Source organism: Talpa occidentalis, unplaced genomic scaffold, assembly GCF_014898055.3.
Source record: "Talpa occidentalis isolate TD23 unplaced genomic scaffold, MPIMG_talOcc4v2.1 talOcc4.3, whole genome shotgun sequence".
Taxonomy (NCBI): Eukaryota; Metazoa; Chordata; class Mammalia; order Eulipotyphla; family Talpidae; genus Talpa; species Talpa occidentalis.
In genome coordinates, this window is record NW_023603184.1 from 28049180 (window position 1) to 28075471 (window position 26292).

Here is a 26292-nt window from a genome sequence, read left to right on the forward strand (position 1 = left end):
ATGGAGCGGGGCGGGGGGTGGGGGCGGCGCAGAAGAAGGGTCAGTGTCAGAGGCCACGAGAAAGCCCACCCTGGTCACGGGTCTTGGCTGGCTTGGGAGATGGGAGGGCAGAATCTCTCAGCGCCTCCAGAAGGCAGGCAGCACAATTTGATTTCAGCTCTTTAAGACTTGTGTGGGACTTCTGACTCCAGCACTGTAAGATGTTAAAAACTGTTTTAAAACCACGTGATGTTAAGTTATCACAGCAGCAATAGGAAACCAATAGAAGATGCAATGCTGGCAGGGATTTAAGGAAATGGGCATTGCCAGATCCTCTGGGACTCTAAAATGAAATAGAGGGTTTTGGCAGACAGTAGATCTGCAACTATCACATATTTAATTGCATATATCACTTCCAGGGGACCCTCAGAAACGCTTGCCCTAAGTGCAAATATCTGAAGACAGAGGTGTTTAAGCCTACAGTGTTATATTATTTGTGATCCAGAAATAGTGGGAAGTCCAATAAGCGGAAACAGATTAAATGATTGTACAGTCATTTCAGGGGAAATGCCACGTGGCAAACCTGAAAAAGAATGAGAGAGCTGTTTGCTTTGTGATGTCCACAACACAACTGTAATAGAAACAGTAAGTGGGGGCATGGGAGAACCCCACTTTTGCAATGCAGGATGACAATATGCAAGACAAGTGTTTGTGCCCAACAGCATCTGACTCACGGGGGGCCTGTAGCAGATATTGCTCAATGGATGGAACCACTTGTAGCTACTGAGACGAACAAACTAACCGAATGTTGACCACGAGCAATGTCTTCAGAACTGATGCAAAACACATGCACATTCCATTAATTTGGCTTCTCATTTCCCAAGAATTCCGTAGACTTGCAATTTTCACTGTACACTTCCTCTTCCAGATCTTAAATTAAAAAAATATGAGTTTAGCCCCTTTCAGCAAGCATCTCTGTGGTTCTGGAGTTTACAATCTTCAGCAGGAAAAGTGCACATTTGTCCAGAGGACTAGCTTCCCTTTCCTAAACTGGCGCCTCCATATGACAAAGCATTCCTGCAAAGCCACAGTGAAGTAATTTATTTCATTTCTAGGTATGGAAAAATCTGAAGCATGAGATCTTGCCAAAACAGTTTTGAAAAATCTAAATCCACTAAAGCTACTGGGTTCCTATGCTGATGTATTTCTGCTACTTACAAGAGCTCTGGAGGGTTAATCCAGCCTGTCTCTCCTGAAGAAAGCTCGGTATTTTGCTCTAAGAATCTGTCTGTTGTGGATGTGTGTTCCCAGCAATCCCTAGAAATGCTTTTTAAGAACTGTGATCATAATGGAAACCTTGGGCCTCCAAAGTGTGAAGAAACCCTAGAGGCCCCAAGAGCACAAACTTTGAATACTGACTGGGTGATTTAATTGCAATGTCACCTTAGGTTATTGATTCAACCTCTACAGAAAAATGACGTTGGGAACACGGCCTGCTGCACAGGGTGTTGTCAGTGCTCTATGAATGGTAGCCATGGCAACAGAAAGCTGTGCAGCCTCAGTCCATCCAGTGGATGGAGCTTTCTCCCTCCCAAAAGCCCCTTCCCAGAAGCACCCCTGCCAGGAGGCCAGCTTGAGAGCAGAAAGACAGGTCTAAACACAGGTCTCCACCTCTGATCTCTACTCCTCAACACTTGGGGAGTTCACATCTGACTTGTCTCCACTCAGAGCATCAGAGGCCTGTACTTCAATAGGAATAGTTTCTGGGGCAGAGGAGCCACTTATTGTCTGGAGACCAGGTATTTGATCAGCAGGGTGGTGAGTTTTGGGTCTCTCCTGAGGACCCCTTAGTACCAGAAGGTAGGATCGCACCTTTCTCATGTTAAAGTCCTGAGGAACCAGTCAGGTCCTCCCACCTTGAACAGCTGTGAGGACAGGATGTGGGTTGATGCCCTGCCTCCACTCCCCCCAAGCAGTCAGACCCAGAGCTGTGAGATCCATGGTTTCATTCTCTTCAATAATTCCAGTTTTACTTTATCTGTGCTCCAGGGTTATGCTCACCTTTGGGCTGATGTCTTAAAGAAGCTCAGCACCCTGAGGGACCTGAGCTGAGGAGGTGAACTCGGAAGTAAGGGGCAAGGAGGAGAGAGAGAAAACCCCAGCTGCCTCCCTGTGCAAGGGGCAATGAAGTTCTGGGCTTGAGGTACCTCTCAGGCCCAGCAGACTGGAAGAGGGACTCCACACTGCACTGATATGAAATTAAAGATGCACACCAGTGCAGAATATGGGGGCTGCAGGGCCCCAGGGAGCAGGTAGGTGGGATGCCACCCTGAGCTCCCACCCTCCAGAGCCTGCAAAGCGACCACTGGTACCCTGACATGGAGCCCTGGCCCCGCAGGGCCACCACGCCCACCACTTGGCACAGTTCTCCTTGATGTGGGTTTTAATATGCTCATTGCATATCATAGGAAAGTGAGACTGAGGTGGAGGATCTGCCCAAAGCCGGCAGCTTAGAGGTGAAGAGGGGAGTCCAGAACAGGCGGTCTAGCCCCAAGCCCAGGCTCCCTTCATGACCTCCTGGGAAAACGGTCATATTTCTCTTCCTTCCATCACAGCTTACAGCTTAACAGGAACTGCCTGGGACAGGAACCCGGCTCCAGGCATCCCTGAGACAGAAGGCAGGACCTTTGGGCCCAGAGCACAGCTCCTGGGAGTCTGGGCCTCAGAGTCCCTTCTGACCTGATGACAAAAGTCAGCTCATCCCTAGTCCCAGCCACACCCCATCTGGCCCCATCTCTCCCTCCCAGTCTGGTGGGGAAGTCTGACGTCCTAGAAGTCAGCCATCAGGACTGAAGCCACTCCCAGGATCTGTCTTTGTTGTCCCGAGGACGGAGTTATATTTAGAAAGCTCTGGCCAGAGGCCCCCACATCACTCTGCTCAGATGGGGGAGTTGAAGGGGATGGGGGGAGAAATGGGGCTGATGGGGACACTGGAGACTTTATCTGGCAGTCTCCCCACCCCCCTCCACCCCCACAGGAATGCCCTCCAGTCTCCCCCAACTCCTGTGCTTCCTCGTTACCGAGAAATAGTGGAAAATGGCAAAGGAGTTGTGCTGCATCTTTGATTTTCCAGTTCAGAGCTGATCAGAGGAGAGAGGCTCTGAGGAGGCAGAAGTCCAAAGCAGGGGCAGCGAGGGGGGTATAGGGGTGGGGGGACATCACACGGGAGGAATGGTTGCCTTGGCCTCTGGGTATGGGGCCAGTAGGGCGTGGCTTCTTCATGGCCCTTTTTTCTCACACTGCCTGGGGGCTCAAGAATCCACATATTCTCTGATTTTGAGGCCAGAGGAAGAGGCTACCGGTGAGTGGGGCCTCGAGGGTCTCCTCTCAGCCTGAGTCTCGGGAAGGAAGATTCAGGGGAACATAGGGGCACATGGAAACACAAGCAGGGGCGCCTCCACCAACAGACTGCTGCTGCAGCTGGAGGAGAGGGGCAGTGTGCACTGACATTCAGAAGACACCTACTGTGTGTCTGCACCTGCTAGGGCTGGAATGGGGTCTGATCCCCACAGCACTGGGTGAAGTCAGCTGCCCACTTCACACCCCCCAGCACATAGGCAAGTCTCCGGCATTCGGCGAGAGTCCAGGAAAGAGTGAGCCGGTGGGAATCTCTATTCTGCAGGTCAGGAAATGGAGACTTAGGGCCTAAGGTCATGGCTGGAGTTTGAAAAGATGTAAACCCAGGCCCATTAGAACCCCCAAGCCAGGGATTTTTATCAGCACACTTTCTTGCCTCCACATGATCACTTAGGGCTTGAACTGAGGCCCCTCCCCTCAAATCCTAAGTTGAAAGCCAACTCCACACCCTGGGCATGTGACCTTGTTTGCAAATAAGAAAATCAGTGGGAGAAGCTCCATTTTACAGGCGAGGAGGCTGAGAGGGTGAGACAGTGATGGCAGAGGCTATGACCATCATCACACGGTGCACCCTCGCCCAACAGCCTGGGCGCTTCCGACACAGAAGCAGATGCACGCAGAGGGAAGACAGCGGGAAGAGCCACCGGCAAGCCAAGGAGACAGGCTGGAGCAGCAACTCAACTCGCGGTCCTCCAAAGGCACCAACGCTGCTGAGACCTTCGTTTTGGACTCCTAGCTCCAAAGCCGTGACACAACAGGTTTCTGCTGAATTGCCTGAGTTGTGGTACTGTGTTACTGGAGCCTTAGGAATCTAATACACACCCCAACCAGCCCAGAGCCTCATCTCCACCTCCCAAGCTGGGTGACCTTGGGCAAATTACTGAGCCTCTCTGTGCTTCAGTTCCCTTCTCTCTAAAATGTGGGGCCTCACACGGTTGTTGGACAGGTTAAAAGAGATAACAGGGCCTCCCTGGTGGTGCAGGGGGTTAAACAGCGCACTATGAAGCAATCTGCAGCCTCTGCAGCACGAGTTTGATCCCTGGCAGGCCAGGGAGCTACCCACATGGCGCAGTAGACCTGACTCAGCCGCTGCTCCCCTCAGCAGTGTATTTCAGTCAGTCTGTCTGTCCTGTTCCCCACTCTGTCTCTGGTGAATCCTCTCACCACCACTCCCTCACATCTCTGGCCTGTACCCCAGCTCTTGTATGCATAAATAAATAAATCTTAAAAAAAAATAAAAGAGATAGCATATACACTAGTTTAGAGCACTGCCTGCTCCCCAGGTTTTAGGCCTGGGGCACACCTCTATCTGCACTGCCTCACCCACGGAAGGTTGGGTGACCTTCTGAGCTTACACCTAGGACAGTAGATCAGATCTCATTCGGTTAAAGAAAACATTCTCGACTGAAAAGCTCAGAATGTCAGGTGGAGCCACGACTCTCCATCTTCATCTGCTGCACCCCAGAGCCCTCTGCTAAGGAGGATGATAGTGGAAGGAAAAAGTCACACAGAGCTGCAAGGAGGCCAGGATTGTCTCTCCGACCAAGAGGGAGGAGCGAGCATGCAAGAGTTGAGGAAAAAAAGGGAATATGAGTTCATTGCCCTGGGTGCAATGTCATCCATCATCATGTCATCCTCACTGTCCTCCAAAATCAGAGGGAGAAGCTCCATTTTACAGGTGAGGAAGCTGAGACAGTGAGATAAATTCACGTGCAAAGTCCTGGTAACAAGTGCCAGGCCAGCGCTCAAGCCAAGGGGTTTCACTTAAGCCCAACCTGGTGTCCTATGGAGAGAAAGGCAGACCCTGGGGAGGGGGCTCAGGCAGACGCAGGGAGTCTCTGGGGGAAATAAGGGGCTCCTGGCTCTGCCACCGTGGGAGGGCAGGGTCCCCTCCCCCTCATGCAAGGTGCCCGGAAGATTAGGAGAGGTGCCAAGGGGGAGGGGCAGGCAGCCTCCCTTCATTCTTGGGGATTTCCAAGTCAGATTTTCCTGTTCCTGAGAGTCCTTTTTTGACTTTAAAACCAGGTCCATGGGCCTCCCCGGTGGCGCAGCGGTTGAGCGCTGGGTTGCGAAGCTGCCCGCGGCCTCTGCGGCGCCGGTTCGATCCCCGGCTGCTCCCCGGCCACTGGAGGAGGGTCCCACATGGCGCGCAGACCTCTCCTGCCGCCCGCTGCTCCCCTCAGCAGTGTACTTCGGTCCTTCTGCCTGCTCTGCTCCCTGCTCTGGATCTGGTGAATTCTCTCACCCTCCCGCGCTTCTGACTGTACCCAGTGCGTGTATAAATAAATAAATAAATATTAAAAAAAAAAAAAAAACAGGTCAAACACAGGAGCCAATAAAATTCACATTTGTCTCCAGCTCTGCAGGGCACCCCCAGCCTCTTCTGGACTCTGTGCTGGAAACTTTCAGACAGCTCAGGGAGGGTGGAGGCCCCAAACCTCACCAAGGGCTCTTGTCTGACCCACCAGGCAGAGATTGCCCTATGGAAAATCCCAGGCAGCAGCCAGGAGCAAATGCCAGCTATTATTATCTTCAAGTCCCCATGTCTTCTAAATCCTACATCTCCTGGGGCTGCCCCTGCCAATTCTTTCTTCCCCAAGTCTTGCAGCAACACAACGGGAAAAATCCACCCTGACTGGGCTCAGCATACCAGGTGCTCTTTTTAGCCTGGGGTCTTAAGTATAAATAATCCTGTGGCTCTCCCTTTCCTCCTACCCCCCACCCAGCATATACAACCCCCAGGCCCCCTGGAAGCCTCCTTTCTCCACCAGCCCACTGGGGAGCTAAGGGCATCACACCCCCAGTCTCCACGGATGGAAAGAGGGTGCTCCAGACAAACACTCATTCCTCCTACAGGGATCCTGTGCGGCTGCCAGGCCACAGAGACGGTTAAGCCACACTCAGAATTCCCCAACACATTCTTTTAGACTGAGTGGTATTTCCTCTGGAGAACTTGCATCCATATCTAATTCCCAAGGAAACTTCCTCGTGAGCCTGAGTTGTTGCCCCTGAGTTGTTCCCAGAAGCCGTGGAGGGCGCCTGTTCCACTTTCCCCAGCACACATTTCTAGGGTCTTTGGGCCTGTGCTTCCCCATACTCCATTCCAAAGCCAGGCAGTGGGGTGGAACCACTGATCCCCCCAGGGTGCTTTCCAGACACGCCTGAACAGTTAGCACTCCAGGCAGGTACCTGCCGATGCGGGCCTCTGGTGCCCGACGGAACTTGGGGGTATGGAAGCACCAAAAATGTTATGACAGCCCCTCCTGGTACCCCAGGATGAAGGGCCCAGTCCTGACCCCATGCAGTATCTCCTTGCCTGGGGTTGGATGAGACTCCTTAGTTTGGGGATTTCAAAAAGGATTGAATTAACAACAACAACAGAATTAACAACAGAATTAATTACAACAACAGAATTGTGGAATTAACAACAACAGAATTAACAACAACAACAGCAAAATACATATACATAGGAAGCCTAGTGAAATCTGAATTTCAGATAAGTAACGTCTTAGTACAGTATTTCCTAAGTGCTGCAAAGGGCAGACCTTGACCGACTATTCTCTTAGTATTGAGCAGGGTGTTGTGTGTTTTGTCTGCCAACTCCATCCACAAGGGAACACTCCACAGGTGTGCTTCTTGGAAGACAGAGTGGAGTTGGCTTTGGGCAGGAAGAGGACAAAAATAAGGGGCCTCTAGCCACAGGAAGAGGCGTGGCATTAAAGACATCCATGAAGATAAGCCGAGAGGCCCACACTTGACCTTCAGGCCTTGGTGAGAACAGAAGACCCCTCGGAGTCTGCTGTCCACCAGGGGCTCTGGGCACAGAGGCAGCTTCTAAGTTTGCAGAAAGGTCACTGGATTCCCTCTGCTGATCATGATTCCAACAACGAAATAGTCCTATTGACTGATGCTTTACCATGTTTCCTGTGTGGTGGAGCTATCCTGATTCCGAAGCATGCGTTCATACGTTCATATCACCTTCACAGCAATCTACTGGGAGAGATTCCTCTTCAGGAATCTTTCTTTTATTCCTTTCTATTTCACAGATGAGGAAACTGAGGCACAAAAGCTTAAGTAACTTGTCCAAAGTCACACAGCTAGGGAGTGGAGGGAACAGGGATGTCAACCCAGACCTGTGGTCTCCTACACCAGGTCAGACAGAAAATGGGGGCCAGGATCCAGAGTCTGCCCAGGCTGGGGACCCCCCAGGGCTTTGCCATTCTGAGACAGCCCTGCTGTCTGCCTGCAAACATTTCTCTGTGGGGCAAAAGAACAGCAATGGAAGTAGGGGTCGGAGTCCCTAGAAAAGGTACAAATTGCTCCCATCCCAGAGGGGTGTGGGCCACCCCACCTGGGGCTCCATCTGCCAGCAGCCCTCATGCCAGGGAAGTGGAGGCTGGTTGGGCTGGGCCTTGTTAGGAGCCGCCCCTCTCAGCCTTGCTACTTCAGGACCCACAGATCCTGCAGATGCTGCAAGCCCTGCAGTGCTCCCAGCCCTTGCACGCAGCACAGAAGGCCCCGGGCCTGGTCAACCTGAAGCCCCACAAGGGACTCTGAGAAAACTGCCTCTGGCCTTGGGCAGAGAGCCAAATGCTCACCAGGTTCCCAGGAACTGAATCTGGACTGGGTCCCAAGAGGACATTGAGTGCCAGAGAGAAACAAAGCCAGCTTACTCCTTTTTGCTCCTGAGCACTGTCTGCGAGGGCCAGGAAGTTGGGGGAAAGGAGCTCACGGGAGTGAGGCCACCTCCCAGGCAGGGGAGGGCCTATCTGCCCTCACAGGTGGCCCCACTGCTCTCTGCCGAGGTCACCGCCTTTCTTAGCACGATTGTGGCAGCAAAGAGACTGTTGTGCAGCCACCAGGTCCTCTCCTTCACCAGGCTCCTTGTTGCACCCCAAGTTATCTTCCTAAAATACAAACCTGACGATATTCATCCCTAATTATAATTGTTCTGTTGATAGCTCCAGCAGAGGGGCCCTGAGATTGGAGTAATCCTATCCAACTCCTAAAGGAAGAGACAGGCTGTCTCCAGGCCCTGGGAGGGCTGACCGCTTCTGTGATAGTGGCATCATAAAGCAATGTGACAAGGGGTAGAGTGAGTGAAAAAACAAGTGTGCCCCCCGCTGACATGGGAGGGGGCGCCTGAGTTCTGTCGCTGGCGAGCACTCTGCTTTGGCTGCAGCGGGTGGCTCCTGGACTGCCCTCAATGCCAGTGACCTCTCTTGGCTTGAATTCTCTCTTTCCCCACAACCTTCAGACAACCTGCCTGGCTCCCCCAGGGCCCTGACACCAGGTAGGTCCTGAGTAGGGTCCCAACACTCTTCCCATAGGAGAGAGATGTCCCTCACTCCTGCAAATTAATGACCTGGCATTTTGGCTTATGCATTGGCGAGGCCTGAAAGTAGTTAGCAAGAGGACTGACAATGTCCAGAATCTGGATCTGCGGGGTTCAAGGGTGCTGGATTCACTCAATGATGTGAGTTCCATGAGACCTTCACCCTGAGGACACTCTACCTTGTTACTGTTTTTCCACCTTCCCTCCCAACAAACTCTGCGTGGCAAACAGAGGCCTTCATGGCCAGTTCCCAACCTGCTTTCCAGTCTGATTTCCTAACATGCCCCCTGCCCCAAGACCTAATTTTGGTCCCTTCTTCTAGAATGCCTTCAGCTCCCTGGTCTGCCAATTCATCTTTAAGAAACAGCACAAATATCTTCTCAGTGAACACTTTCCTGACTCTCCCCATTGGGTAGCTAGTGCCTGAATCCTTGGTGCTCACTAAGCTATATCCACCCCAGTGAGAGCTGGGTGAAGAGAGGAATACATTTGGGTTCCAAGGACTGACAGATATTTATAAGACTTGCAAAGACTCCCACAGTGAAAGTCAAGATTCAGGGTATGGGGTGAGAGGGGCTTCATGTACCCCAGTTGGCTTTTCTCTCTGAGGGTGACCCCATCCAACAGTAGCCAAGGTGACTCAAGGCTAGCCGGTCATTGGTGTTTCTAGGTAACCTAGTACGAGAAATGTCTCAGTCACCAAAGCCCCCTGAGCCCTTTAATTGAGTCACTGGCTTCTCACCAGACACCTGCAGAACCTTGGTTGAATTCTTTAAGTTTTTTATAAATCCTGGATATTAATCCCTTGTCAGTTGTTAATGTGTGAATATATTCTCCCATTCAGTAGGATGTCCTTTTAATTTCTTTGCTGTGTAAAAGCCTTTTAATTTGAGGTAACCCCAACTATTTATTTTTGCTTTTATTTCCCTTGCCATAGAGGTCCAGTCTTCAAGACTCTATCATTGTTGTCATGGAATGTGCCGTGTTTTCATCTATATCGTTTATTCTTGCAGGTAGTATGTCTAAGTCTTTAATCCATTTTGAATTTGTCTTTAGTGTAAGAGAAAATTCTTTTCTCTGTGGCCTTCCTGTTTTCCTAACCCCATTTATTAAAGAGACCCTGTTTTCCCCACTGGTCACAGCTGCTTTACCATAGATTAGGTATTGACATGCACATGGATTTATTTATGGACTTTTGATTCTGTTCCTCTGGCCCATGTATCAGTGCCATATTGCTTTAAATGCTATTGCTTTATCGTAAAGTTTGAAGTCAGGTAACAGGAAGCCTCCATTTCTTTCCTTTTTTTTTTTTACAATTTCTTTTACTAGTCAAGGTCTTTTGTGGTTCCATATAAATTTCAATGTTTTTTCTTCAAATACCTTGAAAAACATTTTGGTATTTCCATGAGGATTGCATTAAACTTTCTTATCACTTGAGACAGGATAGCCGTTGTGATTACATTGATTCTCCCTGTCCTCATGTCACTAACTGGTTCCTGCTGTCCTTCTCACTCTGACCCTCTTCCTTCTGATATTCTTGGCTGCTCTCCAGGCCCAACAGGTTTGATGCCATTTTCCTCAGCTGGGCGATTCCCTTCACTGTTGGGAGCAGACCTAGTATTCCTGGAGTCCATGTGGTTTTCCATAGAACATCAGTCCTTGTGAAGTTGCATCTCTGGGATTGGTGACTAGAGGTGCCTCCTGTGGTCCTGGTGGGTCTCTGAGGAAGAGGCCATCCTCCAGTCCCAGCCTGGACTGCATAGTGTTGGACGGGAAGTCTATGGTGAGGTCTCTATGCTTCCTCTTTGAACATAAATGCTCTGGGCAATGAAGGGTGGGCATTGGAAGATTGCTTCTGGGGAGAACTAGCAGGTATTCCAGGTTGTACTGTGTCTGAGAAGCCAAGTGAAAGGGCCTGGAAGGAGATACAGGTGGATACACATTTGGGGAATTATGACCAGCCCCCCTGGGGACAGAAGGACCCGGACTGTTCTGCCAGATCTCCTAGGAGATGCCCTGGAAGTCAGGCAGAAGGTCTACGGAAAGGCAGACTCTGACTCCTGCTTCTCACAAACCTTCAGGCACTGATCCTCAGAGCAGCATCTGCTTTACACCTTCCGGCCTCCCATCCAGACTCATCCATCTCAGAAAAATCTCTATCATCCTCCTCTTTCTCCATTTCTAGTTTAGGGTTCAAACATCTTTGTCGTACATCTTCACCTGTACCCTGCATTCCTTCACCGCTGGTCCTGCCAGGCCTTGGCCACCTTATGTGGTGCTGGTAACCAGAAGCAGAGCGCCTCTCTGTGTGGGCATCTGCCTCACGCATTTCACACTCAGCCTTCCAGGGCAGCAGAGCAGTTGCTACGGTGACGTCCTGGCCCTTTCATGTGTCCGTGGTGAGGGGAGACCGTGGCCAGTGCCAGAGGGCCACAGCCAGGATGATGCTACTAGGGACCATGGCGTGCAGGGCTTTGCGGGAATCTCTCTCCTCAGAAATCCCCCTGTACAGGCCCTGGTGATGTAAGGATTTCAAACACAGCAGTCAATGGGATTAAACTAGTCACATCCATTTCATTCATCTGCGCCCAGTTAAGCCTGGTATTGTCCAGATGATTGCACATGTCCTTCACCAGAGGAAAACAATAATGTAGGAGACAGAGAGAAGAATAGAGTGGGCCTCAGGGGTAGGGTGTGAGTGTCTGCTTACTCTTTTTAGAAATTACAAGTTATGTAGGTTCTGAGAATGTTCTGACTACCCAGTCAGGTTTGAGTTCACCCAGGATTGTCTCTCCATCACTGGGGATGGCTAGCATTTCTCCAGTCACTCGGTTGGTTTCTTGTTTACTCTTTTCATATAAGACAGCGAGGTGACTTGACGTAGCCCAACTCCTTCACAGTTTTCCCTTTGCCTTGGGAAGAAAGTGATGCATGTGTGTCGTCCCTACATACTCTTAAACATGGACCTATACAAGGTCAAACAGCAGATCTGGGACCACCTGTGCAACTCTACATCTGAGATGGACCATAACCCCAGCATTTTCAAGACCGACCCCCCCACCCTCCACCTCCACCCCGCCAAAAGTTGGTGACCAGAATTTGTTCATGCTCCAGCTTCCTGAGAATAGCTTTTCACAGTCCTTAGGATTCAGACCACCTGGCACCACTCAGGGAAACTGTGGGTTAAGTCCATCTTCAGTGGCGAGGCTTCCATTCCAGCGAAGGCCACAGATAGACTCCTGCTGTGAGGTGAGGCCATGTCTCCATCTGAATGACTATGAATGACTGAGAGGCCCCAGCATGTGCACTGCCACTGACCTTTCATAAAACACGAATCTTCACCTTTTTTGCACCATGAACTCCTATGGCACTTAGTGTAGTTTATGGACCCCCTTCTCAGAATAATGCATTTAGATGAACAAAAGAAAACACACAACATTACAAAGAAAGTGATTGCTCAGAAACACAGTTATCACAATATTTTGAGGTAGTGTTTTATGGACTTATTGACTCACACACTGAATACTATGATCTCATGGTGAGTCTGACAACTAAATTTTTAAGTAGTGATGAAAGGGAATGTTATTTCAAAACATGTGCTAAAACAGTAAGACAAAACTATCTGTGATTGCTATTGTTTTTTTTTTTTTTTTTTAGAGAGGCATGTTTTATTATTTATTTTGTTTGTTTGTTTGTTTTGTTTATACATGCACTGGGTACAGTCAGAAGCGCGGGAGGGTGAGAGAATTCACCAGAGCCAGAGCGGGGAGCAGAGCAGGCAGAAGGACCGAAGTACACTGCTGAGGGGAGCAGCGGGCGGCAGGAGAGGTCTGCGCGCCATGTGGGATCCTCCGCCGGTGGCCGGGAAGCAGCCGGGGATCGAACCGGCGCCGCAGAGGCCGCGGGCAGCTTCGCAACCCAGCACTCAACCGCTGCGCCACTGGGGAGGCCCGTGATTGCTATTGTTAACACATGTGCTGCTAATAATAGCATTAGTTGCTTCCACTGAAGATAGTAGGGAAAATAAAGGTATGTTTTCTATCCCATGCATTCTATCTGGGTTGAGAAGGTGATTCCAATGGACACCCAAAGTTACTCACCCTCCTTTAAAAAAACATTTCAAAAAAAAAAAAAAACCTTTAAAGCAAAACAAACGAAAAGTTGTTTCTGAGCAGAAAAATAGTTACTCCAAGTCACTGCCAGGGCCGCTGATCTTCGCCCTGGGCCTTGAGTGAGCGTGCAAGCCCCTCAGCTCTGGCCCCCTTCCTGCCCTTGGCAGCAATTCTTTCTCTCCTCCCAACACTGCCCACAAAGCTCTACCACAGCGAGGACTGAAAAGGGGGCTTGTGGAATTGTTGAAGCTTTCAAGTTGAACCACTTATGTTAATGAGCCTGGAAAGGCCTTAATATGTTTCAGTTGTGGAAAAACAGATGCTTTGACCTCATTTTGCTCATAAGTGCCTGTGTCTTGCTTGGCTTCACCTTCATGGGATGGCAGGGGAGGTGGAAAACTCCAGCTCCCAGGGGAAGTCACATGCAGTGGCCTGGGCACACCTGAGTATCCTGCCCCACTGTAGGGTAAGGTAAAAAGTGTCAGGCTTTTCTGCCCTCCCACCATTAGGATAGATGATGGAACCCTGTGGTCCTGAACGCATGCCTGATGGCAGGCACCTGGAGTAGGGGGTGGGCCTAGGTAAATGGGATTCACCTGGGCTGAGACTGGGCTTTTAAGGGCAGCGTCACGGAGACGCCAGCAGAGAGAAGAACCACAAGGAGAGCTGAGAAACAAAGACCACCAGAGAAGGCCGGAGAGCAAGAAGGAGTGAAGACTTGCTGGGGGCTGGGAGGCCTGCCAGCCTCCCGGCCCCCCAGCACTCCTGCCTGCCGTGTGCCTGGTAAACCCCAATAAAAGCCTGCAAAGCCACCCGAGGATTCCAGGACTGTCCTTTACCCCGTCTGCTGGAATCACAGAAAACCTGCCCTGTGTCATTCCTGCTGCTACACCCACCCCCTGGAGCCACCACCGTCACCACAGCCCCAGGGCTGCAGGCTGAGGGTGGGCACCGAGGAACCCAGCCACACCAGCCCCCTACACGAGCACGTCCCAAGCCTGCTTCCTTCCTCTATTCTCCTTGCTGGGCAAGCCCAGGTAAGTCATTTAATATCACAGGGCCTCCATTTTCCTCATTTGTCAAAAGGGGGAGATAAAACCCAAGCAATGGTGTTGCCAGAAGTTCAAGGGTGACAAGTGTGTCCACATATGGCACAGGCCAGACGTTCCGTTACTAACAGTGACCTTCCCGCTACGAGGCAGTGGTGTAGCTAGGCGTCTGGGCTTTGGGGTGAGGCAGGCTTGTTTCCAAACCCTAGCTCTGACACTTACTAGCTGTGGAACCTTGACAAGCTGCTCTCTGCTTCCTTTAAGATGGGACTAGTGCTCAGCTTTACGTGGGTTTCGTAAGAGTGAAGGAAATCAGCTAATGTGAAACGGTCACGCAGTACCTGGCACGTAGTAGGAGCACAATAAATATTAGTTCTATTTCCTCTTTTTCACTCCCCCACATCCTGGTAAACTACTGGCCAGAGGGGAGCAGCTCTGCTCAAGGGGGGCATTGAGGGTGGCCACTGGGGTCTCTGTTGCACAGTGTGTGTTCCCTGTGGGATGAAAGTCCTTGCAGACATGGCGGAGGCAACAGGGCACGGGAGTGACAGGAACAGTCAAATCCTGGGGAAATGTGTGAGACTGAGCTCAGTGGCTGACCAGCTGGAGCCGCGGGGGACCCACCAGCTGGGGTGCAGGCCCTCCTCCATCTTTGAGCCAGGATGTCTCTCTGTGCTTACCACTGCTCACAGGGGGGCGCGGGGCGGGGGTGTCCCTCTGTCTTTTGTGCCTGCTTGCTCTTCTGGGAGGCCCTGAATGATGAGACTATAGCAAATTCAGTGATTATATTTTCCACATCGCATCACTGAAATGCGTCAGTGGCCAAGCACCTCAGCTACGGCACATGCCACCCACTTAAAATGCTCCTCTCCAGTGGCAGCCAGTCTGATGCCCGATAACAGGGAGAGCCAAAGGAAGAGGGTGAGAGATTCCTCAGCTTCCTAACCACGCTCCCTGATGGTCCCACTGATCCCAAGGGCGCTGCCATCCCAGGAGGGAAAGAGCCCTGTGTTTACTGCCAAATGGCTGTTGTTTGCGATGTTAGTTTCTCATTTTGGGTGTGGGAGGGTTTTGCTCAATGACTTTTTTTTTTTTAAGATTTATTTTTATTTATACAAGCACTGGGTACAGTCAGAAGCGCGGGAGGGTGAGAGAATTCACCAGAGCAGGCAGAAGGACCGAAGTACACTGCTGAGGGGAGCAGCAGGCACCATGTGGAACCCTCCTCCAGTGGCCGGGGAGCAGCCGGGGATCGAACCAGCGCTGCAGAGGCTGCGGGCAGCTTCGCAACCCAGTGCTCAACCGCTGCGCCACCAGGGAGGCCCTCAATGACTCTTGATATAAATAATAGGAACATAATCAGGTGATAGAAAGTTGGCTATAACCACGTCAAAACCACCCAGAACTATGGCTGCAAACAGCCACGGCTTGTTCCATCAGAAATACAGCTTTTTATTGAAAAGGAAAAAAATTTACTTCTGGCTTCATATTCCACTTCTAACATTTGACCATCTCCCATGACATTGGGAATTGAACTTCCTTAGACGCCAGTGTCCTCATTTGTAAAATAAATCTACTCTTTGTTACAAGGATTAGAAAATAAAACATGTAAGAACATCTGGTATACAGGTCAACAGTCGGTGATCTCTAATGAGATGAATGAATGAAGGCAAGAAAAACATGCAGAAGGTTATTTGTAAAAAAAAAAAATAAAACTCATTTGCACACTTGCAGCCCTTCGATGAATCTTATCTTCAAAAACTTCTGCTCCTGTCTATATTCCCCAGTGTACTCTGGTCACACAGTTGGCATCATTAAATGTGTCCACCCAACGACAACCATGTCAGTGCAGAGTTGCACAGAACAGATCAAGCGCCTGCCTTCTGCTCTCTGCTGGGGATGGGGCCAAGAAGAGAGGTTTTGTCCCTGAACTGGGAGGCCAGCTCTGCTTATCCTGTTTGGGTCATGACTGAATCCCCAGAGAGCATTGCACCTGTCCCTGGGGATTGCCCCCACCCTGCCCCGTTCTGGCTCTGTCCTGGCTCTCCCCACAGGAAGCCCTTCCACTGGTGGGAATGAAAAAATTGCCCCTAAAAATTCTCTCCTTGGGGACCAGGAACCCCCCTGAAGACTGTGATTCTCCTAGGAAACCACAGTGAGAATTTCATAAGGGAGGATGTGGAGAGGGGATTCCTAATGGTCTAGAAAATCACATCTTTGGATCCAGAGGTGAATTTCCAGGATGCAGCCCAAGTCTGAGTACCCCCAGCCCGGGCAGTTTTCAGCTTGTGGGCTAGAGGTAGGAGGATGGTGTATGAGAACTGCTGATTACTGACATTATTCACACCACAAGTCTCCCTACCCCCATGAAAGGGAGGCTGCCACACCTCAGAGACAAACACTGGGACCTACATTGGGAGGCACTGCCTTGTCCAAGGGCAGCAGAGATCAAGAATTTCCATACAGCCCTTTAGCTCAAAGAGGGCTGTTGAGTCCCCAAGTGCCCTCTCTCAAGGAAACTGAGAGATGAAAAAATGTTCTACCTTGTGCTCTGCTGGTGGGAACATACAATGTGCAAGACAGTTTGTGATTCCTCAAAGAAAATACAGAATTATGATAGGATCCAGCAACTCCATTTATGGTATATACCCCAAAGAACAGAAATCAGGGCCTCTGCCCAGTCGTGTAATAGCAGCAAAACTCACAATAGCCAAGAGGTAGAGACAACTCAAGGGCCCACTGATGGATGAATGGAAACTAAATGGAATATTTTCAGACTTAAAAAGGAGAAATTCTGACACTTGGTACAACACGGGTGAACTTTGAGGACACCATGTTAAGTAAAAATAAGTCTGACACAGAAAGACAAATACTGTCTGATTCCATAGACATGAGGCACCTATAAAGTAGTCAGGTTCATCGAGCAGCAAGTAGAGGATGCTTGCCAGGGGTGGGGAGGGAGATTGTGGGGCCACTGCTTCATGGGTAGAGAGGTTCAATTTGCAAGACAGCCTTCTGAGATAGGCTGTCCGTCAATGTGACACACATAACAACACTGAACTGTGCTCTTAAAATGGGTTGGGATGATAATTAAATGAGGGAATGATGGAAAATGTGACCCCCTTTTTTTTTGCACAGAAGAACTGGGGTATAGGCCAGAAGTGTGGGACAGGGGGTGAGAGGATTCATCAGAGACAGAGTGGGGAGCAGAAAAGGGGGATCTACTGAAATACACTGCTGAGGGGAGCAGCGGGTGAGACAGGAGAGGTCTGCTGCACCATGTGGGTCAGCTCCCTAGCCAGGGATTGAACTCAGTCTGTAGCAGTGATAGTGCCAAGACTTAACCCTTAAGGCACCAGGGAGGCCCCTGTTGTGACCTTTGATGCCATTTTTAAAAGGCAAACTAAATGGATCCCATGAGCTTTGAGTTTTCAGAATGAAGCTAAAGGATAAGGAAGAGCAGGACCATGTATGGTACAGGCAGGAGGTGAAGGCCCACAGTGAACGTTGTCTGGGCTGATCTGTAAGGATCCTCAGGACCTAATAGCAGTGGGCAGCCAGACACCTGCACGGGGAGTACTTCAGTCCCTCACAGACTTAGAAACCACAGAAGCAGTTTGTTCTGCAGCCACCACCTAATGAGATTTCAAGTTCAATCACTGTCACTTATCTGGCCTGCTTACTGCCACTAAGCAAAAGCAGAGTGTTTCATTCTAAGAGTTTCCAGATTGCAAATCCTGAAGCCAGGCCTTCTGCAAGACACAAGTTTTGCTGCCCAAAAGGGACTCAGACTTGAAGCTTTAGCAGACAAGCAAAATCCTGTCCCCACCAAGGTCCACCATCCAAACCACACCTCCCTGGCTCTTTCCTTGGGGGATTGCACAGGGCCTCAATACACTGTGCATACAGTACAGGGCACATGAAAGCACTTCAGATGCATGATATATTCCTAATTCAGCATGTGTTTCTATTTCTTTGACTGTCAAAGCCCTTCCTGATCTAATTCTTGCCTCTCCCCAGCTATATCTGCTGCCCCCCAAATATATCTCCAGCTCTGGCATCCTCAACTATGTAGTGGTAGTCAAACACGTCCTTGTTTTCCCAGGCTTCTTTGACTTTGAATACTTCTCCAAGGAATGTCTTTCCTCTCCATAACTGAGAATTCCTAGTCATTGTTCAAAATACAGCTCAACTGTCACCTCTTCCAGGAAGGCGGCCAAGACTTTTGAAGGGTCTGAGACTTGACTTGCAAGGCAACGAGTGAGCCTTCCATAGTTTCATGGACAAGATGAGACTCCTGGTTCAGAGATAAAGGACTTAATTTGCCGACGCCCCAGATACAGCCCGAGCCTCACGTTGGCATCAGTCTCCCTGGCCAGATTGGGGAAGCAATGTGGAGGTGTGCCCAGGTGAGTGCTGTGTGTGCAGTGGGTCACAGCTGAGGAACGCCAAGCATGGAGAACCTGAATCTTTCCTCATGGACTGCAAGCAAGCCTGCCCTCTGCCAAGGAGGAAGAGCTGTCTCTGTGTCCCAAGGCTGCTTGCTATGCCTTGACAAGATAGTCTGGAACAAGCAGGCAATGAGTGCCTCTGCTTAAAAAAGAAGCAGAAATGACAGAGACTATGGGTTGTCTCACAGCAAAGTCTTCCTTGGCTTCCTGATCTGAGGCCCACACAGTGCTCCCTAGGAATTATGAATCCATGTTGTAATGATCTGATAATTGTTTTTTTATCACATTAAAAAATTTCATTCTTAAGTGAGGTAACATTGGTTTATATTATTGTTGTCACTTTGGAAGTATAGCCCTCCCGCGCCCAGGTGTCACCCCCATAGTGCCCCCTCCATCAGATCACCCACAGCCCTTTTGGCTCCCTTCTCTCATTGGTCTCAACATGCCCCAGCTGCTCGCCCCCGAATGCCTTGGTTCTGTAGTCAGCTTTCAGGGGCTCATTTTCTTAGCTTGTCTTTTTCTAACTCTTTGTTTGGTTTCTCTATATTCTGCACATGAGTGATACACATCGGGATCTATCTTTCTCCTTCTGACTTATTTGTAATACTTTGGTATTAGCTGCGTGGTCTCTGATGTTAGGGACTGTCTGACATTTCTCTGCCAGACACAGAGTAACTGCTCAATGAATGTGCAGATAAATGAGTAAGTTGAGTAACTAATGCGGGGGATTTTGATAGCCATGTTGGAGTGTCATCAAATGATAGTAAAAGGCTAATATATATTGACCACTTATTCCTGCTTATTTTTTTTTAAAGATATATTTTTATTTATATAAGCACTGGGTACAGTCAGAAGCGTGGGAGGGTGAGAGAATTCACCAGAGCCAGAGCGGGGAGCAGAGCAGGCAGAAGGACCGAAGTACACTGCTGAGGGGAGCAGCGGGCGGCAGGAGAGGTCTGCGCGCCATGTGGGACCCTCCTCCAGTGGCCAGGGAGCAGCCGGGGATCGAACTGGCGCTGCAGAAGCTGCGGGCAGCTTAGCAGCCCAGCACGCAACTGCTGCACCACTGGGGAGGCCCTATTCCTGCTTATTCTTGTGTACTAGGCTCGGTGTGGTGTTTTTGACATGGATTATTTTTTCTTTAATTTTTGTATCCTTATGACTATATTATATAGATGGTGCTTCTCTGAATCCCACTGTGTATATAAGACCACAATTAAAGAATTTAATCAGTCACGAGGTTCATAAGCAATAGAGCAACGCTGTGAACTGGATCTGCCTGTGCCCACGCCCTTAGCCACCCCACTCATGTCCTCCTCCCACAAGGCATCTAAGCATTTGTTTGGGGTGCTGGTAGAGGTGTGGGGAGAAGCAGGGTGCCTGTTTTCTTGTGTGTTTTGGTTTTATAGGGCGGAGGTGGTAACCCCATGTCCCCATCACCTACTCCCTGGTGTGACTCACAGCCTTTAGCCACCTACTGGAACGTCACACCTTCTTAATCTGCTCTGCACCAGGGCAGACAGCCTGGAATGCAAAAATGACTTTTCTCTTTGAATAAAGGAGGAAAAGTGGAGATAAACTTGTGGAGCTGTTTGTTCCAACTTTTAATTCTCAAACAGCCTGCTCTCTTGGCCTTAATAATCCAAGAAATAAAAACAAAAAGATACAAATGGTCACCCACTGTCATGCCCACTATAGGTGACAGCTGGTGAAGCAGGCTCAGAAATGCAAAGTAAAATTAGTACATCTTTTCAGGAGGAAAATTTGGCAGTATCTCTCTAAATTTTAGAATTACCTTTGACCTGGTAATTTAATTTCTAGGATTTACAAGATGAAAATACTTGCAAAACTGCCCAGAAATATAGACATATTTACAACAAAATTGTAAAGAATTCACCAGCTTTTTTAAAACATTAAAAATACATAGAAACCTATAAAGGAAAAGTCTCTGCAAATTTCAGTTCCTTCAGAGATATCTACGATTAATGATTTAGTAGATATTTTGCCAAGCTTTTTAAGGCTAAGTGTTTTCCAAAAGTGAAGTATATTGTATATATAAACACATATTTCATATATGTACTGTTCTGCAATTGCTTGTTTTCCTACTTCATATTTTACAGCAGACCTATATCTATACCAATTTATATGACACCTACATTAAACTCATTTATTAACCTCATAGTACTTTGATTTTGAATGTGGAATATTCATATTCTATGAATTCCTTTTGAAGGATAATTAGGTTGAGGAGAGAAGAACTTAATTTAGTTAGGGGTTATGCTAAAAAATAAATGACTGCTTAAAAACTGCTCACCTAAACGTCAAGGAATTGGGGAAGGGAATCTTATATTTACAACAACACAAACCAATGTTACTGCAATTAAAATATAAATAGGTAATAAATAAAATTAAAAAAATCCCTCGCCTTCATCAACTTTATTTGGGATTGTTTATTCATTTCTCACAATGATCCAGAATTCTTAGATGTTCACTATAATTTTGTCCTACTGGGTTAAGGCATAAGGGCCATACAGAGGGCCAGAAATCACAGTTGACTCAAAATATAAATCTAAACACAAAAAGGTACCCAAATGTCTGGTCACAGGATGGTGGAACTGCAGGACTATGTCATTACTCTCAGAGCTCCAAGTCTGTTGTTGTCCACAGAAACGGGTACACAGACGCACATCCTGCCCACCTGGGCCCCGTCTGGGAACCTGTCAGCACCTGTCCATCACCTATTCTCTTGCATGACAGCCCACCCTCCCTTCTGTTGCCATCTCCATCATCCAAACCCAGCACCTATGACTCGCAAGCATGAGAACAGTGGGGTGAGTCAACCCTGCGTCAGGAGCACAGAGCTTCTGGCAAAGCGCGTGACTCAGAGGGTGAGGCAGGCGCTGGAGAACATAGCCCACGGCTGCCGCTACTTGTGTCAATAGGAAGAGGCCTGTGGAGGCCTTACACGCACCCTCCGCTTCCAGGCAAACTCTGTTCTTCGTGCAGTAGGCTTATGGGAACCAGGAGGGAACCAGTTCGAACCCAGTTTTGATTACCTGCCATAATAACGAGGACTTACAATAAGAGTTTTACTGCCTGAACTTACTAGTTCTCACCTGGTTATGTATGGGAGTTGGGAGATTATCAGCCCCATTTGATAAAGGACAGGGCTGGCCAGGGCCAGGGGTAGGGTTTGAAGTCAGGTGAGTCTCACACCTGGTTTGGACTTCCTCCTTGTCTGGAGACTGACAGGGAAGGACTAGATTTTTTTTTTTTAAGATTTATTTTTATGCATGCAAGAGCTGGGGTACAGGTCAGAGATGTGGGGGGGTGAGAGGATCCACCAGAGACAGAGTGGGGAGCAGAACAGGCAGACTGACTGAAACACACTGCTGAGGGGAGAAGCAGGCGAGAGAGGAGAGGTCTGCTGCGCCATGTGAGTTGCTCCCTGGCCGGCCAGGGATCAAACTCATACTGCAGAGGCTGTGGATTGCTTCATAGTGTGGTGCTTAATCCCCTGTGCCACCAGGGAGGCCCAGGGTCTAGATTTCCTTGGAAGTGGCCACCAAACTTCCCTCAGCAGGGCTTTCCAAGGGACAAGGCCTTTGGGCACTGACTGTGTTTTCCTAATAGGTCCATGGCCTATTTGAAGGCATTTCCATTCAGATAAACCCATGACTTGTCATCATGGTGCCCTCTTCAATTTCCTTAAATAGACAGATTCCAGCACCAGAAATCAGGGCACAGGGAGCAAACAAAATGGTGCCCCAACTGTGTTTATCCTGTGATGAGACAAGTTGGGGCAAGGAAGCCCCTGAGACTGATGGAGAAGGAGGTCATTCCACACCCTTTCTCCTCCTGCACCCTTGTTGGGTCCCTCTGGCCTTTGAAGTGATAGGATGTTCACTATTCTATGGGAAGCAGACAAATCTTTCAGAAATTCAGCCATGGCTTCCCACCTCAATTCCCCTAGACTTTAACACAAGTAACAAAGTATCCTTACAACAAACATTTGGTATATATTTATTGTAGAGAATTCCATTGTCCTTGTCCTGATGTGCTGTCAAAAGGTACTGTCCATTCTGGTCATATCCAGGGCAAGGACATCACTGACTCATGCAAGTTGCTATTCTCTGGTTGTTCTCAGTAGTGAAATTTGTCTACCTGTTTGTCACTGAAGCCTTGACCAATACCTTGGAGTTGGTTATAAATGACTGAACCTGCAGGTTCAGAAGAAAGATGTTCATCTAGAAAAATAAATAAACCTACTTTTTAAAATAACTTATTCTGGGCCTCCCCTGGTGGCGCAGGCAGTTGAGCGCCACGCTGTGAAGCTGTGCGCAGCTTCTGCAGTGCTGGTTCGATCCCGGCCGACCGGCGAGGGTCCCACATGGTGAGCAGACCTCTCCTGTCTCGCCCACTGCTCCCCTCAGCAGTGTATTTCGTCAGTCTGCCTGTTCTGTTCCCCGCTCTGTCTCCAGTGAATCCTCTCACCCTCCTGCACATCTGGCCTGTACCCCGGTTTTTGTATAAATAAATCTTTAAAAAAATAAAATAACTTATTTTAACATGAAACTAGAATAGACAACAAATGCATGGTGGGCTAAGCTTTGTGGCTGTGAGCTGTGTTTTCAATAGAGTATGTGTCCCTTTGAAATGGCACCTTGGTTAATTGGGCCCGATCCATCATATTTGGGGACACAGTGCTACATATAAAAGCTGCTCTTTTGTGCACAATGGCTTGTCTGCTCTTGTATCTCCCAACTGCTTTCTTCTTAACCCCCTGCACAAAAGTAGCACAGCATCAGTCCAATCCCAGCCAGTGAAGAGACAGGCTGGGGGCTCAGCACAAAAGCCTCAGGGAGCTGTCAGCCCTCATCAGCCTCACCAGTACGCTGGCTCGGGTGCAATAACAAACCTCGATGTCCTTTCAGATTTGAATGTAAAAACAGACCAATACCTTGCACACACTGTGCTAAATTTTCTAGACAGGCATATAGTATTACTGTCTGTAACTTTCCATGAGCCTCCTCGGGTTACCATACATATTAATACACACAATGGCATGTGAGGAAAGGAAAATTCCGGGTGTTGGTGATGATTGTTAATTGAATTCATCTGGGAATTTTAAATTCTGAAAATTTAGTCCTTGCTTACAGTATTTTAAAGTTATGACCAGCATACGATTTTGTCCTTTGAATGGCAACTCTCCTGTTTCCCTTTAAGAGCAAGTTTCTTCAGTATGTAATGCAGTGCAGAGCCAGTTGTAAAAATTAGTCAATCACAAAACCATGGAATGGGACAGTGTGACAATGTTTGACCTTTTGCGTTCCTTTGATGTCTGTGAAGACAAATAGTCTTTACAGTTTCCTTCTTGGAAAAGTAGAGCAAATGTGTCTGTAAAGATAATTCTTGAGCCCCAGCTCAGTTGGTGCAGATAAAGGTAAGCCAAGAGCAATATGGGGAGTTGAATGGGAAATTCTGTGAGCATCTGAAACTAGATCTCATGTCTCTGACTCTTGGCAAGCCACACTGACAACCAGTGTTTCTGTCAGAAGGTAACACACTGCCATTTCTGCCACAGGATGTTCCTTTCCCAGCTGACACGAAAAGTCCCCAGTCTGCTGTCTAAAGACCTGTAGGATCTCCCAGGCCCTGGCAGGACAAGTATCAGATAGCCCAGCTCTCCTTCTAACTAATCAGATTGGAATTGGTTCTCACAGAGAAACCCAATAAGTCTCGAGCAGGAATCATGGAAACACTTGGTTGAGTCTCTACCTTCCGAGATTCCTAGATCATCTCTCCCCATTAACTCTCTGTATCCTTAGTGTGTGTAAGCAGGGCTCAGATTATGCCCTTCACAAGGAACCACGTGCATGTCTCCATCACATGGTGGACAAGGACTGTGTAGGCAGGCATGGAGACTCGGCCTCCCAGCTGAGCCAAAGCATGGACAAGTGTTAGTACACGGGCTCAGGCACACTCAGGAGAGCAGCATAAACCTGTTGGCTGCCACACACAAATGCAGGCTGCTGCTCCCTGACCAAGCACACTCTTGGCATACTTTGACTCTTGTCTCTCACCTGCCAGCATGGTCAGAGTCTCGATCCCCTGCCACAGGCCTCAGACCTGACATAGTCACTTCACTCTGGGCAGTGAAGGGGGAGCATGGCATGAGCCTGTTGCAGGCCACATATGCACCAGGGCCTCTAGCAGGTGCAGGAGGGCTCACCGCCAGGGCTGCTACATCTAGACTCTGGGAAGTTCCCAGGGGTCAAGGTGTATAATACACTTTTTTTTTTGGGGGGTGAGAACAAAGGCTTTTTTTCTCCCCTAATTCATAGTCCTAAGAGTTCTACTTCCCCACCCTTACTATTCAGTAGCCCCTGCTCAGGCCCTCCTCCTCATGGGGCCCGCCTCCTCACGGATACTCTAAAGCTGCTCCCTCCTATATTCTCAGACTGTCTGTTTTTGTTACGCTTTGCTCCCTTGCTACCTTTGAACGTGGTCTCTCTTCTTGATCTTAATCAAACCTCCAAGTTTCACAGGCTGTGGATGGAGAGTTTGGACAGATGACCTTGTTTGAAGGCGGGAATCCCAGGTGACCACTCATAAGGGGTACACTCATGCTTCCAGCCTATAGCTCTTTCCATGCCCCACACCTTCTACTGCCACCGGGGTCCCTTGAACGGTCACCATCATGACACACAGCTGATTGGACCTTCCCTGCCCCCCAGCCTACAGGAAACTTCTGAGTATGTGCCAAACACCAACAACCTACCACATCAGCGCCATCTCCCTAACTATCAGGGTTAGCAAGGTTCTCTCTCTGGGATAAGGCCAAAAGAGATGAGGAAAAACATCCCCCCTGAAGGTGGGGGACACATACTGCACCTCTGAGGGAAGAACTTGTAGCTGGCAGTTCGCATATGGTGCCTGGGGCAGAAAGGTTGGTGCTGCAGTCCCCCAAGGGGATGCATTTGTATTCTGACCTCATTGTGTGGCAGGCACCTGGCCCTCCTCCCCAGGCATCTGCAGTAGCTGCCTTTTTGAGAAGATGAAGTACAAGGGAGTCACCTCTGGGACCCCATGACTCCCACTGGGCACCAGATCTGCACCCATGTTTTCCCTCTGTGAAATGATGCCCCTCCCAACTTTAGGACTCTATAATTCTATAAGACCACCCCGAATCTGAACTAGGCAGCAGGCAGCAGGTATGACCATAGCGGGACAGAAAGGGAAGCCTTGAGAGGAGGCAACTTTCCTTAGGCCGCTAGGTTGCACTTGAGGTTTTCTTGCATTCAAACTATCTGATCTGGGCTGAGATTCTAAAAGGTATGCACAATGCCTCAGGCTTTAGGGGATTGCACAGCCTCATGTACCAGGTTCTCAGTCAATGTCCCTGGTACCAACTTGTTCCCTTTCAAGGCCGCAGAGCCATACAAATGGTAACTGGATCTAACCTCTGTGTTTCTGATACGAAGTACATGGAGGTATAATCTGACTGCATCAGTCAGTCAGGAATATAGAAACTGGAGAATCTTGGTAGAAATGAGGCAGTTGAGGCACATGAGAGTCAGTTCCCTCCTGCCCAAGGTCTAAAGTCTGGGTCACCCTAGACAGGTGCGTGTGCCTTGGGCTATCAGCAAAGGGGTAAGGACAACTCACGTGGTTCCTTTTGCCTTCTTCGTCTCCCACGGATGTAATGACTGTCTCTGAAAAGACCATTTGTCCAGTCTGGTTGTTGGTGACCTATTGTAGAGCAAGAAGGGTAAATGAGAAATAAAAGGAATTAGGAGGAAATCACACAAGTTTTGTTTAATTTAATTTTTGAAACCTGGGTTATCCAGCAAAGTGAAAGGAATGCCTGCTCCCTCCTCGCTGAGTCCCACCAGCAGCACTCTGATGGGCAGCACCCCTCCATGTGGTGAGAGGAGAGACTATGGAGT

General features: G+C 49.0%; 1 protein-coding gene across 1 annotated transcript in view; it reads right to left on the reverse strand.

The window, feature by feature from the left end:
- The window catches only part of DKK3 (dickkopf WNT signaling pathway inhibitor 3), a 45782-nt gene that overhangs the window by 10204 nt on the left and 9286 nt on the right, over positions 1 to 26292 (reverse strand). Inside the window, exon 3 of the mRNA XM_037522671.2 lies at positions 26012 to 26095. Coding sequence (XP_037378568.1) covers positions 26012 to 26095 — 84 coding nt within the window. The remainder of the gene's footprint in view (positions 1 to 26011; positions 26096 to 26292) is intronic.